Source organism: Globicephala melas, chromosome 12, assembly GCF_963455315.2.
Source record: "Globicephala melas chromosome 12, mGloMel1.2, whole genome shotgun sequence".
Taxonomy (NCBI): domain Eukaryota; kingdom Metazoa; phylum Chordata; class Mammalia; order Artiodactyla; family Delphinidae; genus Globicephala; species Globicephala melas.
In genome coordinates, this window is record NC_083325.1 from 69375040 (window position 1) to 69392348 (window position 17309).

The following is a 17309-nucleotide window of genomic DNA, read 5'->3' on the forward strand; positions in this document are numbered from 1 at the left end:
GAGACTTGCTTGAATCCAGGGCCAGGACTAGTATGAAGCGAGTGAGGCGCCTAGAGTGCATAGTTTAAGGAGGCCCTTGCCTGACCCTGAGAGCGAGTGCCTTCTTAAATCATGTGTCCTAGGCACCTCACTGGCTTCCCTCTAGTTCGAGCCCTGTTTTCATCAATACATAGGCAACAGAAGGAGGAGCCCGTTTACTATCCACCCCCTCCCCAGCAGGTCCTCCTCCGAGCTGTCTGCATCTGCTCGTGCACCAGGAAATCACACACTTTAGCTGTTACGTTAGCTGTTCCCCAGTGAGCTCTCCCTCCTGCTCCTCGGTGGCAGCTGCGGACAGTGCCCTCTGCGCTCTGAGCCCCGTGGTCAGGGATGTGACCATGGGTCTGGGAAGGCAGTTCTCGGGACCTGTTTTGCAGCAGGGGGAGAACGAGGTAAGGAAGATCCTGGCACTATGGTCAGGGGCGCTGGGAGGCAAGGCTTACTCAGGCTCTTCCAGCCTCCTGCCCCAGCAACATTCCTGCTCACCCCAAGTTGGCTACTTTTTGGCTTCTAAAATGTCATCCCCCAGCCTCCGAGGACAGACCCTGCCAGACTAGTTCCCTGATTCTAGCCTAAGCTTCTGGCTGGGCTACCTAGATCTTTTCTGAAATTTTCTGGGTAGCCCAATCTCATGTTCTGTTCTGGCCAATAAAGGATGGTCAGTTAAACGTACGGTTAAATGTGATAAAATTTTTATACATTAGTGGGAATTTTCTTATAAATAAGTTGGTAAGTCAGAAAAAAAAAAACCTTGTCAACGCAATCCCCGTTTTGGGATTTGGAAAGTATATTTATAGCTGCTTTTATAGTTATAGAGATACGAGGGTCGTGTTCTTCCTATCTCGGAAGACAAAGTATGCCCAGATGTGGCAAAGGCCCAGGGGCCAGATGTGTGGAACCAGGAAATGTCACAAAGCTACAGCATAGGATAAATCACACAAACAAAATGAAGAAGTTTTTCTAAGGGTTAGTTGAAGATGCCGTGTCCACATACCACAGCTGCATCACAAGTCCCTAGCCCAGGCCAGGGCCAGTCTCCCATCCTGGAGTCTTACAGGGACTTGAGATGAAGTGGTAAAACTGTAGCACCAGCAGATGCTCAGGAGAAAAGGAGTCAAGATTCCTAGACCTGATCTTTCAGCTCCTTACAGTATTCCTGTTTGGTGGTATTAGGAACCTTCTTGACCCCCTGACCTTAGAGACATAGTTTCTTAGTTCTTACAAATATTTATGCAAGTCCCTAGGGTGTCTTGGTACTCAGACCAGCTCTCTTTCTGCTTTTAAGTTCATTTACCTGGGGGAACATGGCTTCTCACTTGGTTTCACCTGTACGTGGATGACTCTTAGATCCAACCCTGATGTCACCTTTTCTACAGTTTGGCCCTTTTTCTGCCTGTAGGTCATCTCCATATAGCTAGCCCATGACATCCAAGCATGTCTAAAATAGATAAACTCAGCACTTGGCTTCCAACAATGTCTTACTGTCATCATGACATTTTCCTTTAGCTTGTAGCCATGAAGCTCTCTTAGTTTGTCTCTCTTCCACCACCACTGAATCCTGCCACTTCTATCTCTAGTATGTACATTCATAGACCCTGGTATAGGCACTAGTTATCTCATGTATAAACTACTGCAAGGATCCCACCTCCCCATCCCTGCTTGATTTATATATAAACAGTTCACAGATGGCTCTCTTAAATCTTTTGTTCCCATCATTCTCAGAAACACAGTCATTGCCATATGTCTTGTTAACTCATAATCTTTGTTTTCAAGACATTCCGGCTTCTTTCTCCCACCTGCCTTCCTGATTCCCACGGGCAGGGCTTGGCCCTTCGAACCAGCTAGCGCGCCTGCCTGTGGCCCTCTCTACGAGGCAGCTCTGGTCCTGGCTATCACTGTTATCTCTGGAATGTTTTTGTTAAAACCATACACCACCACCCGTTCTTCAAAACCATTTCTCAACTGATCATTCTTTGGGTGATTACTCTTGTGTTTATCTACCACAGTGGCTCCCCATGTTCCCTGTATGTTTATAATGAGTGTGTGCTTTTATGTTGTGTTTACTGCCCTGTGTCCCCCATAAAGTTTCAAGTCAGTCAACCAGGAATTACTTTGTACTGACTATGCCTATTTTCTATTAGTTATTTGGGGGAAGTAACAAATAAACAGAATACATGTCTCTCACTCAAGGAGCTTAATACAACACTCTGCATTTGGTGGGGGGGAGCAGGGAAGATGTTAATAAAATATTGACTAAAAACTGCCTAGAATCCTCCAGTGGGGACCTAGAAAAGGCTCTTTGCTATTTCCCTTTTGTAATCAGGGAAGGAGAATTTATGGTGCCAATATTCCTTCTATGAGTTAAAAGGAAAAGAAATTAAAAGAAGAAGAAATGTCCAGATTTAAGGTGGGAAACTCAAGTAGACTGGAGCACGAAAGGACTAAATTTGAGTAACTGCCACTTCATAGCTGCGCAACCTTGGACGAGTTACCCTTAAACACCCTCAGTCTCCTCATCAGGAAAGTGGAAATACCACCTATCCCACAGGATCTTTGTGAGGATTAAATGAAATAAATATGCGATACTGTTTTTTTGTTGTTCACTGTTTAATGCTATTTAAATATAAGGCATTATTATTGCTTTAATACTCTCCTTCTATCAAACAGTGTGCAAAAGTGTCCTTTCCCAATGAAGACAGACTCTAAGAGTGGGGCTTGGAACATAAGCAGAGGTAACTGTGGAGCTTCTCAGGGGTAGAACATCTTACTGGTCAAAGCTGGTGAGGCCCGCTGCGCGCTCTCCTGTGGCTGCTCTAACTAGTAGCCAGATTTCCACAGCCACTGAGCCCAGTGCATGTTTCTGCTCTGCACCGAAAACTCTGTTGCAAGCTGAGTAGCAGGGAAGTGCTAACGAGGACGAGTGCAGCTTGAAGACCAGCAAAGCTTAGTTCTAGCGTTTAAGCCTCCATACTCTGGCAAGATTGCTGTAGCCCAGAAGCCACATACAATGTTGATTTTTGATTTAGTGTTATTTCCAGAAGTGGCCCGGCAACTGTCTCCCTACTACAGTCCAGGTCACTCCCGAGGAACGGCTCTGGATTCCCTTCCTCTTCTTCCCTGAAGGCCCACCTGTTTTGGGGCTACACTGTGACCCAGAATCTCTTATCTTGTATCAAGCAGGGTCTCCTTGGCCAAACCCAGGGGCACAGCTGAGCACTTGTGACCACTGCTGGAAGGGGCTAGACTGTTGCTTTGTAAGCCTAGAACAGGAGCTGTCTGTAGTTGTTCCATTTTTCTTTGGAAGAGCTGGCATCCTTCTGATAACACTTTCTGAACAGGCTCTGAAGCTAGGAACAATTTCAGCCCATAGAGACCCTGGAGAGGATTCTCCGTCTTTGTATGGTGCTGCGATTTGGATTGTGAGGACATCTCCTTATGTTGCTCCCAACAAGACCGACCCTGTCCTTGACGTGGAGGCTCCATGTCTCAGTGTGACCCTGCTCTAGCCAGTGTTTCTTCCTTGGAAACTTTCCTGCCTCCCAGCAGTTGCTGAGACCCAGATACCGCGGACTCCCGCCTATGCCATATACGGTACCGTCTGGAGCTCGTGCCGCAGGGAACACCAAGGTCGCAGAAGAGGCTGTAGATTCTGCTATGTACTAATTTTATTGATTCACCCCTTGGTCCCAGGCCAAGTGTGTATCTTCAAGCTCTCACTTCCCCCAGCAATGCCCCAAACAAGTGAACACCTGTTGCAGGGGCTCCCAGACTAGCTTACCTCTGACGGGGCCCAGCACCCGGTGGCTGACCTTTTGGGTGCTGGAGCCCAGGCCTGGCAGCCCTGCAGGCCGGCTGCCATGAAAAGGAAAGCTGAGGGAGTTCTTCATCTGTGGAGAATTTTGTTGACTGCTGCTGCTACCACCAGCACTTGTACCAGTGCTAAAACTTCGCGCGCAGCTCAAGGTATTTTCAGAGCAGGAAACAGGCAGTCCACTGCAAAGAAGCAGATGCCAGTTAACCCTGGGCCAGGGAGGTTGTTGCAAGTCTTTCCCCATGGTCTGATGCTCAGTAAAGCATCACCTCTGGAATGAAAAGGCACAGGGAGGGATTTACGTCCATGGATAAGGTACCTAACCTGGGGCATCTCAGGATGCCTGGGAGCCCTTGTTCACACGTAACGCGCTGCTGCAGACAATACGCTAAGAGCCATAAGGGCTGTCCCTGGGCAGCTTTAACTCCCAGCGAATTCCCCTTTAATGCCTTGGTGCTGCCCTTGGACCCCTCAGTCATTCACAACCACTGGAAGCTGAGCTTTGCCCCCACCCGCACCCTAACTGTATTTGATTTGTGCAGGGCTCTGGAGCAGGGAATCCCCTAGCCTGCTTTTCAGATATCTGGGAAGTATGCAGCTCCAGGTAAAAGGGAAGAGGATCCCATTCTCCAAAAAATACACTGATCTTACTAATTTAAGTTTACCCTGGAAATATTCACCATGTGGCCCTTCTGGAAGTTGGGAATCACACAAATTCCTTGGAACTCCTCGCTCTAGAGCCCTGTTCCACTTTCACAGCTTTTCTCCCTTCCACCCTGCTGGCCTTACTTGTTACTTTTGGGTGGAGTTCGAGAGCCTCTCTTCTTGTTGACACCCGTGTTCACAGTAGTGCTCAGGCCTCGACTGCTGCGCACGTGTTTTAGCATCCAGGCCCGGAGGTTCGTGAGGCTGTTATGCTCTGACAGCACAATTCGGGGCCATGGATTGCATTCTGCCATGTCCAGAGCTGCAATGGCCATAGCTCGTCCCACCTGTGGGGAGAGTCTGGTTTGGCTCAGTGTCTTGGTCTTCCAACCTAGGGTGCTGTGTTGGTTTGGGGTGCACAGCACAGTGGAAGGGAAGGAGAGGCCGGCCTCACGTTTGCTCAATGAGTATCCCAACTTTTGTGCTCAGGCTGTTTATCCCAAGTGGATTTAGAGCTATTCCCTAAACTGTTGCCCATCTGGGGCCCTCATCCATTACGAGCAGGGGCAGGTGGGCTTTCTGGCTGGCACCAGGCAGTTCTCCTCCCAGCAGGAGAAGGCACTGGGATCTCTTCTATAACCCACAGCTCTTTCTACACCTCTTGTGTGCCCTAGGACACCAGGATCGTCAGGTACCTCTGCAGAGGGGGTACTTTTAGGTCAGTAGTGAACAAATGCAATAGAAGGAGGAAGACAAGCTCAGGGGTTCTCTATGGCGGGGCTGGGGGGAGGTCAGAATAGTGCGCACTCATCCTCTCAGTACTCTTACAGTCAGAGGCCTGCGCCTGTTAACCGAGGAAGCCAACCACAGTGGTTGAGAGATGAGGCAGCGATAGTGGTGCGCCTGTCCTCAGAGGACCTTAGAGTCAGGTAGCAAGAGTGAGGGCCTTTCCAGACTTTGCGGTTTCCCTTTTCCCCACTCATCCCCTGCATGCATACCTGCTCAAACTGTTCCACAGTGTATCTGGAGGGGAAGGCCGGCAGGGGAGGGGGGCTGGCACGTCCGTTGTCATGGCAGGCGGCAGGGATACTGTTTACTGAGCGTCCAGTGTTGTAGTTGCATTCAAGTGTGTAGCTAAGACACAGATACATTTATCAGACAGAATCTGGACAGAACCACAGGGGGACAGCCTAGGCGGTCTATGAGACAATCATTTGGGAAAAAATATACACAAATAGAAAGTGCTAATCCCGAGCAACTAGAAATTGACCTTGGCGCTTTATTATGTACCTAAGAAGGTCCCCAAAAGGGACCTTTAGTGTCCCAGACTAAAGACAAGAACACTAGTTGTGAATCTGTCCTTGGAGAAGACTTCGGCTACCCCTGCCCCTTGAGCGCCCTCGACTGGGTACTGTCTTCTTTGGGAAGCTACTTCATCAACTGTATCTCAATTTCCACCCAACCTGTGGATTATCCCTGAGGCTTTGTAGATTGCAACCCGGCCGCTTCCCTCTTTAGACTGGCCATCTCTGCGGTCTCGGGCATACATGTTCTTCTCTGAGAAATTGCAGCCCTGGAAGTCAAAGTGGGCTGAGTTCAAGGAGATGAGCTTTGGATACAGCATATTTTCCACCTGTGGGCGAGGAAAAAGGCAACTCAGAAGGAGAGACAGAGCAAGAAGGGATTCGGACAAGGAAGAGATGCCAAGCATGCGGCCACGTGCCTTAAACACAGCAGACACCTTCCGAACCATCGGCAGTACTCAGTGTTGATAAATTCTCACTGAATGTTTGACAATATTTCTAGGTGTTGGAAAGGTACGATTCTACCTCTTTTTAAGCCCTTCTTCTCTCCAATAATGCGAAATTCTCCTCCTCCCCTGGTTTCCCAAACCCTAGAAAAGACTAGGATGCCGACGGCTTGACCCTCATTCAGAGGTCATGACGTAACGACTGAGACGTGAGGGGCCCAGTGCTGCCCCTTCTTGGCTCTCTGGAGCTCGCTCAGGATAGTGTACCTCTTGCAGCCCCAGGCTTTCCTGCCAGAAGGCCCCCTTCCCTCCATTTGTGGCCTGACCTTTATTTCCTAACCTGCAACACGTCCCACACTCACATGACCACCTGTGGATTCCTACCTGGGTGTTCTCGTCACTAAAGCTGTTTCCATACATGAAGCAGCCCCTTTTAGAAGCATGTCCATGCAGGTCCACGTAGTAAGCAACACCACTCTCTTTGGGGGGGATGGTGTCGGGGTCTGGATGCTCAGCCTCAGTGGACTGCTGTGGCATAATCCACACGCTGTGGTGCTTCGGCTCTGCTGGCTCGGTCTGTGTCCAGGCCTCAGGGCTCCCCCCGTCAGGTGAGTGCCCAAGGCGAGCTTCATTTCGGAGATTGTTGGCTTTCTCAAGGTCAGAAAGGGGAGCATCAGGAGGGAGATGGGGACTGCGCTGGTGCTCAGAGGGACTCTGGGAGTTCAGACGGGAGTGCACGTGGTGGTAGAGAAGCACAGCTTTAGCCCCGTAGACGGCTGGGTGCAGGACTGCATCAGGCTTCAGGTACTGACGGTTCAGATTCACTCCACGCGAGTCTGTGCTGTAGAGAAACAAGGACCAAAGCAGGGTCTAGAGGGCTGGGCCAGCGAAGGAGACACTAGAGTAGATGAAAAGGAGACTTGACTTGTGACACGAGAGGCTGAGGGTGCGTTAGGAAAGAAAGAACTGAGGCAGGCCCCCTCTGTGGCCAGCTGTCAGCCCTCCCACAGAACCCTAAAAGACAGCTCCCTCGGCTCAGCTGGACCTGGGCATTCCGGCTCTTCTCCTAGAGAGTGCCACTAGATGGGACACTCCTTCTCAGGTCACTGGATGATCACATGAACCTGCCCTTGTTAGGGTGCAAGAGGACTGGGAACACAGACGTTAGATGAGAGTCTTCCACTGAGGTGCAGGGCGTGAGGGGACTGGGAACAATCCAGGCGGGCTGGGGACGCTGCTTACCGGTAGTGGCCCCGGACTACGCCATCGGGGTTTAACATGGGAATCAGCTTAAAGACAAAGAGGCGACGTAGGGTTTGGGCCCGAGGATCGTCAGGTCGAAGGATGAAGTCCAGAAAGCCATTGAAGACAAAGCTAGATGGAGTCTCCCCAGGGTGTACCCTGCTGCTTAGGAAGAATATCTGAGGTGGAGAGGAGAGCAGTTATTAGGTCAGTTGCTCTATACTCCGCGGTCATCATGTGGGGATGGTGGTGGGATGAGGTGGAAGCAGCCACTGGACTTCCAGCTGGCTGGGTCTGCAAATGAAGTAGGAGCCGTCACACTTGCCTCGGAATGCAGGCTGAGGCCGTGTCCACGGGGCTGCGGAATAACATGGCCTTAAGCTACCAGCAGTGCCTGGAGCTGGGCAAAGGCCAAGGTACTACCTTTATGCTATTTCTACTCACCCTCTTGCCTGTGAAACGGAATGGTCGGGGTGTGCTGGCATCAGGAAATAGCTGCTCTAGGCGGGGCTCTCGATCTTCTCGAAGCCCATGGCAGGAACTGATCGTTAGCAGATCTACACGCAGTCCATCCAGAGAGTAGCAAAGGGTCTCCCGGTGGTAATAGATGGTATCTAGGGGGCTGCAGAGGTACAGGTCGTTAAGCCAGGAGAAGTCCCTGCAGTCCTACCAACAGGTGGGCCTTGTCACGAGCCCAGGATTTGTGGGATCTGGTACTTCACCCTAGCCTTTGGGGCCTTACAGTCCCTCACAGTTTTAAATGAGGCTGAGGATTTGGGTGGGTCTGCGTTGCCAGAATGCAGGGAACAGGACAGGATAAACGTACTGTTTTTTCCCCGGTTTATGGTGCCCTAGGATAGACTACTTTGCATAGACAGAGAGTTGGCCTCTGTTGGGGCAGGAGAACAACAAGTGTGTGCTGAGCAATGGCAGCGCTGGCGCAACTCTGGGTAACTGAGGGGAGCGAGGGTACTAAGAGGCTTGAAGTAGGCAGGTGGATAAGTGGAGTGGAGCGGTGGTAATGCCAAGATCAAGGCCACACAGAAACATCTGTCAAAGGGACCCCAAAACCCACATTCTGTACAGAGAAAAGAACAGATGAGGTTTTGTTTCAGGGCTCTTAGGGCAAGTTCCAGGAGTAGCAGAGATGCTGTGTGGTCCAGGACTGCATGACAGGAGTAAGAATGCGGCTGGCACCTGCTATGGGTAGGGTGGTTCTCCAGAAAGCGCTGGTCCAGCTGGTTTAGCAAATCCTGGCAGTCACTGTAGGAGAAGGGGTAGCAGAAGGCGAAGAAGGTGGTGGCCCCACGGCTTTCCACGAAACGGTGAACAAAGGATAACACAAACTGCGTCTCTGTCATCTGAGGAGCAGAGGAGGAAGAGAGAGGGGCAACATGCCATCGGCGTCAGAACTAAGATCCTACTGGGGTCACCAGGAACTGACCTCACACCCTCATCACTTTTACCAACGTCCCTCCCTCTGAAACTCCACGTGACAGCCAGATCCTTCTAGGCTTCCCGAGGCAGGGGCTTATCTTGGACTCCAGCTGGCGCCAGAGGGACGCTGGTACCAAAACCTGGTGTCCCGCCTGCCTAGCACGCTGTATCGAAGGGACTCCTCTTTCCTTTTCCTCATCTGCTTTAGCACCCAAGTCCGTCTATCCTCCTCATGGGGAACTTACCTCAAAGGTGGGCCGGTCTCGAATGCGTTCCCAGCGTGGCCGGGTAGGCAGTGTGCGCACAAAGGGGGCCATGCCCTGGGAATACAGCTTGCTTTGCTTGTTCATGTTCATGACGTTGATCTTGATGAGTTTCCCTGGAGTTCCTCCCCGGACACTGAAGTAGAACCATGACCTGAGGGCCAGAGTAGGAGAGACAGGTCATTCTACATGGGAGGGTTGGAGAGGAGCTATGTGGGAGAGCTGGAGCAAGCCAAACTGGGAAAGGGCTACTTGGTAGGGAGAGAGGGAGGGAGGGAGAGGAAGGGGGAGTGGGAGGGGAAGGGTAGTGTGCTGGCACGAACTCTCAGTCAAAGGGCTAACTGAAGCACGGGTGCGGGGTCAGCCTCTCTTCCTTCTTCCACCCTCCATTACTCTCCTCTTACCTGTTCCCATTCTCGAATTCTGTTTCAGCACAGTCTGGTCGGGTCCACACGTTGAACTCATAGTCAGGGGAAGAGGCAATGCTGCTGGTGGAGGCCGAGGCACCACCCACTACTCCTTCCCCATCACTAGACACAGATTCCACCTTCTCCACGTGGGCTAGGTTCCCTGAATCAAAGCGAGAACTGAACAGCAATCCCCCACAGCGCAGCTCCATGGTGGGGCTGGGAAAGCATCCTCCTGCCCCACTCAGGCCCTGAGAGCTGGGGAAAAATGGTGGGGTAGGGAGGAGAGGGAAGAAAAAGGAAAACATGTTCTTTGAGTATCTCTGGGTGAATGAGAGCTGCTCTTAGGGAGTGCCCGAAGAAACAAGAGTCTCTCTCCGCCTTAAAAAAAAAAGGGTAGAAGTGGGGTTCCAGCAAAGGCCAAGAATAAGCAGTATTCTGTCCCCACACTAAGGGTTATAACTGACCTCAAAGGACCCAATTTTACCACAGCTTGGCGATTCCAAAATGAAATACTCAGTGGCTTAAGTATGCTGAGAAACACTAGACTCTAAGTTTCTTTGCAGCCCAAAGATTACAGAAGCTAGAGAGGTCAGATTGCCCAAACCTAGCCAAGACACACCCACCACCACATGTGGCCATCTTGAGAGATGGGCCATTCTGGATCTCTGGTTCCCAGACTGGCTCCCTACTCTGGAGAAGAGCAGAGTGGAGAGAACCAAGTTTCTAACTTTGGATGGGCAGCTTCCTCTCTCCACTCCTCTGTCCTCACAAGTACTGACCAGGCAGTTTTCTGTTGCTCCCCTGAGCCCTGGAAGGGCTGGTTCTTACTTTTTTGTTATTACCCCATACCTATCAGGGAGGAAAACTAGACGTGTGGCCTTTGCCAAGCCAAAGGAAACTGGTCAGAAGCCACCTGCTCACCTGGAGACTACAGCTCAAACCCAGTTAGGGTACGGGTCTATTCCACCCCCTCACCCCCAGTCCTGTAAGCAGTGAAGCCCCTGAAAAAGCTACCCTGGTAGTTATGGGTTAGTAATGGGTGTTCTGAGCATCCCTAAAAAATAAGTGGCCGATAGAGACCTACTTGGGGACAGGGGGATGGCTTCTCGACCCACAACTCTGAAGGACCCTCACACAAGGACCGAGACTGTCCCGGCCGGAGTGGGGTTTGTTGGCTTGGGACGGTTCTGGGCGGACTCACACTCGCGGGAGGGTAGGAAGGCAGGGCGTAGCGGGTAACAGGCGAGGCCACAGGAGCGGGGGTGCGGCCGGGGGCACCCCGGGCGAGGGGCGGGGCGGGGTGGGATTCCAGGGGGGCTCCGGGCCGCGGGGGGCTGAAAAGGGGGCGGGGCCGGGGCCCGCACTCCACGCAGAGCCCCTCACCTCTCTCCGGGCCGGTGATCCCGCTCCCTCTCCCGCTAGCGAGGCGCCACCTGGGCCCCGGCACCCGGGCCCTCCACGCAGGGCCCAAACAAAACCCGAGCGCCGTGGTGCCGGGACCCCGCTCTGCCGGGAAACAAGAAGTCTCACGCCTATTGGCCGCGGGGACAGCTGGCTACCCGCCCAGTAAGGCTCGCTGCCATTGGCCAGCACGCCGAGGTTCCCTCGCACATTTAGCGGGTACCTGAGCCCGTACTGTTTGGGGGCTCGACCTGCGGGCCCGGCGGGAGGGTTCCACCCGCGTCTTCTCAGAAGACGGTTAACGGCCTGCCCACCGGGAGGAGGAAAAGACGAAGTGACCAAGAAGGACACTGAAAAAGACTCACCTGCAAAATAAAAAGACGGTGTGTGAAGCTAACAATTGCCTACGGTACTGCTCTGTGTATTACAAAACACCCACCAGCTTCAGCCACTCTCTTGCGGTTCGGGGATCCTCCAGTGCCCGGGTCAAAAACCGAGTGGAGGATGCGGGCATCGATCCCGCTACCTCTCGCATGCTAAGCGAGCGCTCTACCATTTGAGCTAATCCCCCGGCCGTTGTTGGCTTCTTTCTTTTTGCCTTACAGGTTGTTCCGGGGTGTCCACTGACCAGTGAACCGACCGCAATTCAGAACATTCATTTAGCTTAGCACTCAAGTGCAGCGGAACCAGGGGCAAGATTTTTAAAAGCAGACATATAATAATTACACATAAGCAATAATAAGCCTCATTTAAAAGCACAGGTTAACATTCCTTTGCATGTAACCCCCAAGAGGGCGTACCCATACCCTATTTACTGCATATATGTTTCACGGAACATCTGCAGTGCGTACGCAACTCACAGCCGGCTTTTAGGTAAGCCTTTCTCCTCTGAATCAGTAGAAGCTAAAAAGATCAGACGAAGTCCTTCGAGCCGGAATCGAACCAGCGACCTAAGGATTGCCGTAGCTCGCTCCACTACAGTCCTCCGCTCTACCAACTGAGCTATCGAAGGCCCCGCTGTTGTAAGCAGCTGCCGTCGTTCCTCTAATACTTACCAAGACCTCACTCCAGGGTCTCAGTAATTTTAGGGTGGCCTGGCCCCCACCCTCTAAAGGAACTCCCCGGGGCCGAGCTCCTCCAGGGTGCACAGAACAGAGGAACCCGGAGACAGAAATGCGAGCAAAGGGCGCTGCCAAAGGACCCGCTTTCCAACCCTGGACGAAGGAAACACGGGCAATACAGTTTCCCTTCCGTTTCCTTGCTTTTTACAAAACGATACCGCCCCCCCGCCCCCACCAGCTGTGGTTTCTTACAGGACTGCGGACACTTCGAGACCTGGCCCACAACCCTGACTTATGGGCCGCATTTCTCCGGCCGGGCGGGTACGCACACGTGCTCTACAATCGCCCGGCGCCCGCTGGGTTTGCAAAGCCGACCGCTTACGTTCGCTATTTCCGCTCCTCGTTTCTCTCCGGTTTCTCCAAGGGCGTCAGTAAAATCCTACTGCTCTCCTGATGTGAAGGACATTCATTCAGTCAATTAACCCATGTTTGTCAGGATCTCTTCCTCCTAAGAGCAAGAAAGATACAAACCACCGAGCTGCTGGAGGCGAGCCTGGCGGCGCTGGAGCGGGCCACGCGGGATGCCCGGGATTAGTGATTGCGGACGGGGCCCTGAGCCGGGCGGGGAGTCGGGCCGCTAGCATTCACCCGGCTCCCGCCCCTGCCCGCCTCACACCTGCATCTCTCCTTCCAGGGGCCTGGCATGCCAGCCCACAATCTTTTGCCCACTAAAAGCTCCCGGGATTTTAAAACAAAGAAACAAACCTAAAACCCAACTCGTGTGTGAAGATTTGCTTCGCGGTGTGGCGGGGTGGGTGTGCGGGGAGACCTGGTCTCCATTGCCAGCTCTGCAACCGCCTGTGTTACCCCGAGTCACAATCGCCCGGGCAAATCCAGGTCGGGCGATGGTTTTAAGCCCCTTGCGGCTCCAACATTTTTGGGGTTCGCTCAGTCTGTTTTAAATCCGAAGTTTCTGTTGTCACTGAACGCAACACGGGGTTCACGCCTGTGCCCATCCACAAAGCAGGAGGTTAACATCTTCCCATTGATGTATTGGTTTAACTTCATTCTGCTGCTGCAAATGCTACCATTATGTCCTAGAACGTTAGTTTGGGGTAGTTTTCTTGGAACGGTGATTAGCGCTCTCACTGTCTTTCTTGTGGGGGGGGGGGGCTGGAAAGCAGAATATAATTACGTTGCTTGGGGTTTTTGTTTTGTTTTTGAGCGAAATTCACATAACATACAGCTAACTATTTTAAAGTATGAACAATTCAGTGGCATTTAGTACGTTCACAATGTTGTGCAAACCTCTCTCTAGTCTAAAATCTTCTTTTTTTAAAAATCACCTTGGAAGAACACCCTGTACCCTTAAAGTAATCACTCCCGTCCATACTTCACCCAGCCCCTGGCAACGACTAATACGCTTTCGGTCTCTACGGATTTACCTATTCTGGAGATTGCATACAAAAGAAATCGTAAAATATGTGACTTTTTGTGTTAATTTCTTTCACTTATAATGTTTTGAGAGTCATTGAAATTGTAGCATGTATCTGTACTTGTCCCTCTTTATGGCTAAATAATATTCTATTCCTTTGTTGATTCTTCTGTTGATGGACCTTAGGGCTATTTCCACCTTTTGGTGTTTTTTTTTTTTTAAAAATAGATCTTCATTGGAGTATAATTGCTTCACAATACTGTGTTAGTTTCTGTTGCACAACAAAGCGAATCAGCCATATGCATATACATGTCCCCATATCCCCTCCCTTTTGAGCCTCCCTCCCGTCCTCCCTATCCCACCCCTATAGGTCATCGCAAAGCACGGAGCTGATTTCCCTGTGCTATGCTGCTGCTTCCCACTAGCTATTTTACATTCGGTAGTGTATATATGTCGATGCTACTCTCACTTCGTCCCAGCTTCCCCCTCCCACCCCATGTCCTCAAGTCCATTTTCTATGTCTATGTCTTTATTCCTGCCCTGCAACTAGGTTCATCAGGACCTTTTTTTTTTTTTTTTTTTTTTAGATTCCATATATATGTGTTAGCATACGGTATTTGTTTTTCTCTTTGAGACTTACTTCACTCTGTATGACAAACTCTAGGTCCATTTATCTCACTACAAATAACTCAGTTTCGTTTCTTTTTATGGCTGAGTAATATGCCATTGTATATATGTGCCACATCTTCTTTATCCATTCATCTGTCGATGGACATTTAGGTTGGTTCTATGTCCTGGCTATTGTAAATAGTGCTGCAATGAACATTGTGGTACACGTCTCTTTTTGAATTATGGTTTTTTCAGGGTATATTCCCAGTAGTGGGATTGCTCGGTCAAATGGTAGTTCTATTTTTAGTTTTTTAAGGAACCTCCATACTGTTTTCCATAGTGATTGTATCAATTTATATTCCCACCAACAGTGTAGAAGCGCTCCCTTTTCACCACACCCTTTCCAGCATTTATTGTTTCTAGCTTTTTTGATAATGGCCATTCTGACCGGTGTAAGGTGATACATCATTGTAGTTTCGATTTTCATTTTTCTAATAATTAGTGATGTTGAGCATCTTTTCATGTGCCTCTTGGCCATCTGTATGTCTTCCTTGGTGAAATGTCTATTTAGGTCTTCTGCCCATTTTTTAACTGGATTGTTTGTTTTTTTGATATTGGCTCCATGAGTTGTTTTTATACTTTGGAGATTAATCCTTTGTCTGTTGTTTCATTTGCAAATATTTTCTCCCAATCTAAGAGTTGTCTTTTTGTCTTGTTTATGGTTTCCTTTGCTGTACAAAAGCTTTTAAGTTTAAATAAGTACCATTTGTTTATTTTTGTTTTTATTTCTCTTACTCTAGGAGGTGGGTCAAAAAAGATCTTGCAGTGTTTTATGCCAAAGAGTGTTTTTCCTTTGTTTTCCTCTAAGAGTTTTATAGCGTCTGGTCTTAATTTAAGTCTTTAATCCATTTGGACTTTATTTTTTTGTATGGTGTTAGGGAGTGTTCTAATTTCATTCTTTTACATGTAGCTGTCCAGTTTTTCCAGCACCACTTATTGAAGAGGCTGCCTTTTCTCCATTGTATGTTCTTGCCTCCTTTGTTGTAAATTAGGTGCTCATGTGTGCGTGGGTTTATTTCTGGGCATTCTATGCTGTACCATTGATCTATATTTCTGTTTTTGTGCCGGTACCATACTGTCTTGATTACTGTAGCTTTGTCATACAGTTTGAAGTCGAGGAGCCTGATTTCTCCAACTCCATTTCTCTTTCTCAAGATTGCTTTGGCTATTCGGGGTCTTTTGTGTTTCCATACGAATTGTAAAATTTTTTGTTCTAATCCTGTGAAGAATTCCATTAGTAGTTTGATAGGGATTGCATTGAATCTGTAGATTGCTTTGGGTAGTATAGTCATTTTCACAATATTGACTCTTCCAATCCAAGAACATGGTATTTTTCTCCATCTCTTTATGTCATCTTTGATTTCTTTCATCAGTGTTTTATAATTTTCTGAGTACAAGTCTTTCGCCTCCTTAGGCAGGTTTATTCCTAGGTATTTTATTCTTTTTGTTGCAATGGTAAATGGGAGTGTTTCCTTCATTTCTCTTTCTAATTTTTTGTTGTTGGTGTATAGGAATGCCAGAGATTTCTGTGCATTAATTTTGTATCCTTCAACCTTACCAGATTCATTGATTAGTTCTAGTAGTTTTCTGGTGGCATCTTTAGGATTTTCTATGTATAGTGTCATGTCATTGGCAAACAGTAACAATTTTACTTCTTCTTTTCCAATTTGTATTCCTTTTATTTCTTTTTCTTCTCTGATTGCCGTGCCTAGGACTTCCAAAACTATGTTGAATAAGAGTGGCGAGAGGGCTTCCCTGGTGACGCAATGGTTGAGGGTCTGCCTGCCAATGCAGGAGACATGGGTTCATGCCCCGGTCCAGGAAGATCCCACATGCCGCAGAGCGGCTGGGCCCGTGAGCCATGGCCTCTGAGCCTGCGCATCCAGAGCCTGTGCTCTGCAATGGGAGAGGCCACAACAGTGAGAGGCCCATGTACGGCAAAAAAAAAAAAAAAAAGTGGCGAGAGTGGACATCCTTGTCTTGTTCCTGATCTTAGTGGAAATGCTTTCAGTTTTTCACCATTGAGTATGATGCTTGCTGTGGGTTTGCCATATATAGCCTTTATTATGTTGAGGTGGGCTCTCTCTATGCCAATTTTCTGGAGAGTTTTTATCATAAATGAGTCTTGAATTTTGTAAAAAGCTTTTTCTGCATCTGTTGAGATGATCATATGGCTTTTATTCCTTATTTGTTAATGTGGTGTATCACATTGATTGATTTGCATATACTGAAGAATCCTTGCATCCCTGGGATAAATTCCACTTGATCATGCTTTATGATCCTTTTAATGTGCTGTTGGATTCTGTTTGCTAGTATTTCATTCAGGATTTTTGCATCTATGTTCATCAGTGATATTGGTCTACAATTTTCTTTTTTCTGTATTATCTTTGTCTGGTTTTGGTATCAGGGTGATGGTGGCCTCATAGAATGAGTTTGGGCATGTTCCTTCCTCTGCAATTTTTTGGAAGAGTTTGGCAAGGATTGGTGTTAGCTCTTCTCTAAATGTTAGATAGAATTTGCCTGTGAGCCGTCTGGTCCTGGACTTTTGTTTGTTGGAAGATTTTTAATTATGGTTTCAATTTCATTACTTGTGATAGGTCTGTTTGCATTTTCTAATTCTTCCTGGTTCAGTCATGGAAAATTGTACCTTTCCAAGAATTTGTCCATTTCTTCGTGGTTGTCCATTTTATTGGCATATAGTTGTTTGTAGTGGTCTCTTATAATCCTTTGTATTTCTGCAGTGTCAGTTGTGATTTCTCCTTTTTCATTTCTAATTTTACTGATTTGTGTCCTCTTCCTTTTTTCCTTGGTGAGTCTGACTAAGGATTTATCAATTTTGTTTATCTTCTCAAAGAACCAGCTTTTAGTTTTATTGATCTTTGCTATTGTTTTCTTGGTTTCTATTTCATTTATTTCTGCTCTGATCTTTATGATTTCTTTCCTTCTACTGACTTTGGGTTTTCTTTGTTCTTCTTTCTCTCCTTGTTTTCAGTGCAGGGTTTGATTGTTTATTTGAGATTTTTCTTGTTTCTTGAGGTGAGATTGTATTGCTATAGACTTCCCTCTTAGAACTTCTTTTGCTGCATCCCATAGGTTTTGGGTCGTCACGTTTTCATCATTTGTTTCTATGTATTTTTTAAATTTCT

The 17309-nt window shown here is 48.7% G+C and overlaps 1 protein-coding gene and 2 non-coding genes across 7 annotated transcripts in view; all 3 read right to left on the reverse strand.

The window, feature by feature from the left end:
- Nucleotides 1–11110, reverse strand: part of AGBL5 (AGBL carboxypeptidase 5) — an 18011-nt gene extending 6901 nt beyond the window's left edge. For 4 of the 5 annotated variants that reach the window (XR_009566061.1, XM_060309061.1, XM_030858168.2 and 1 more), the window contains exons 1-11: nt 10981–11110; nt 9592–9852; nt 9170–9341; nt 8685–8848; nt 7932–8109; nt 7488–7666; nt 6630–7086; nt 5959–6128; nt 5494–5629; nt 4640–4842; nt 3818–4032 (exon numbers count right to left, since the gene is read on the reverse strand). Coding sequence is in view for 4 of the 5 variants with exons in the window: in XM_060309061.1 (XP_060165044.1) it covers nt 3818–4032; nt 4640–4842; nt 5494–5629; nt 5959–6128; nt 6630–7086; nt 7488–7666; nt 7932–8109; nt 8685–8848; nt 9170–9341; nt 9592–9806 (2089 nt within the window). In the remaining variant the exon portion in view is untranslated. The remainder of the gene's footprint in view (nt 1–3817; nt 4033–4639; nt 4843–5493; nt 5630–5958; nt 6129–6629; nt 7087–7487; nt 7667–7931; nt 8110–8684; nt 8849–9169; nt 9342–9591; nt 9853–10980) is intronic. The other variant, XM_060309059.1, reaches the window with a different exon arrangement.
- Nucleotides 11111–11496: 386 nt separating this feature from the next.
- Nucleotides 11497–11569, reverse strand: TRNAA-AGC (transfer RNA alanine (anticodon AGC)). The gene has a single exon. It is a non-coding gene; the product is annotated as a tRNA-Ala (tRNA).
- A 351-nt stretch (nt 11570–11920) lies between these two features.
- On the reverse strand, nt 11921–12010 carry TRNAY-GUA (transfer RNA tyrosine (anticodon GUA)). Its single transcript is given in 2 exon segments — nt 11921–11956; nt 11974–12010. It is a non-coding gene; the product is annotated as a tRNA-Tyr (tRNA).
- Nucleotides 12011–17309: the final 5299 nt, after the last annotated feature.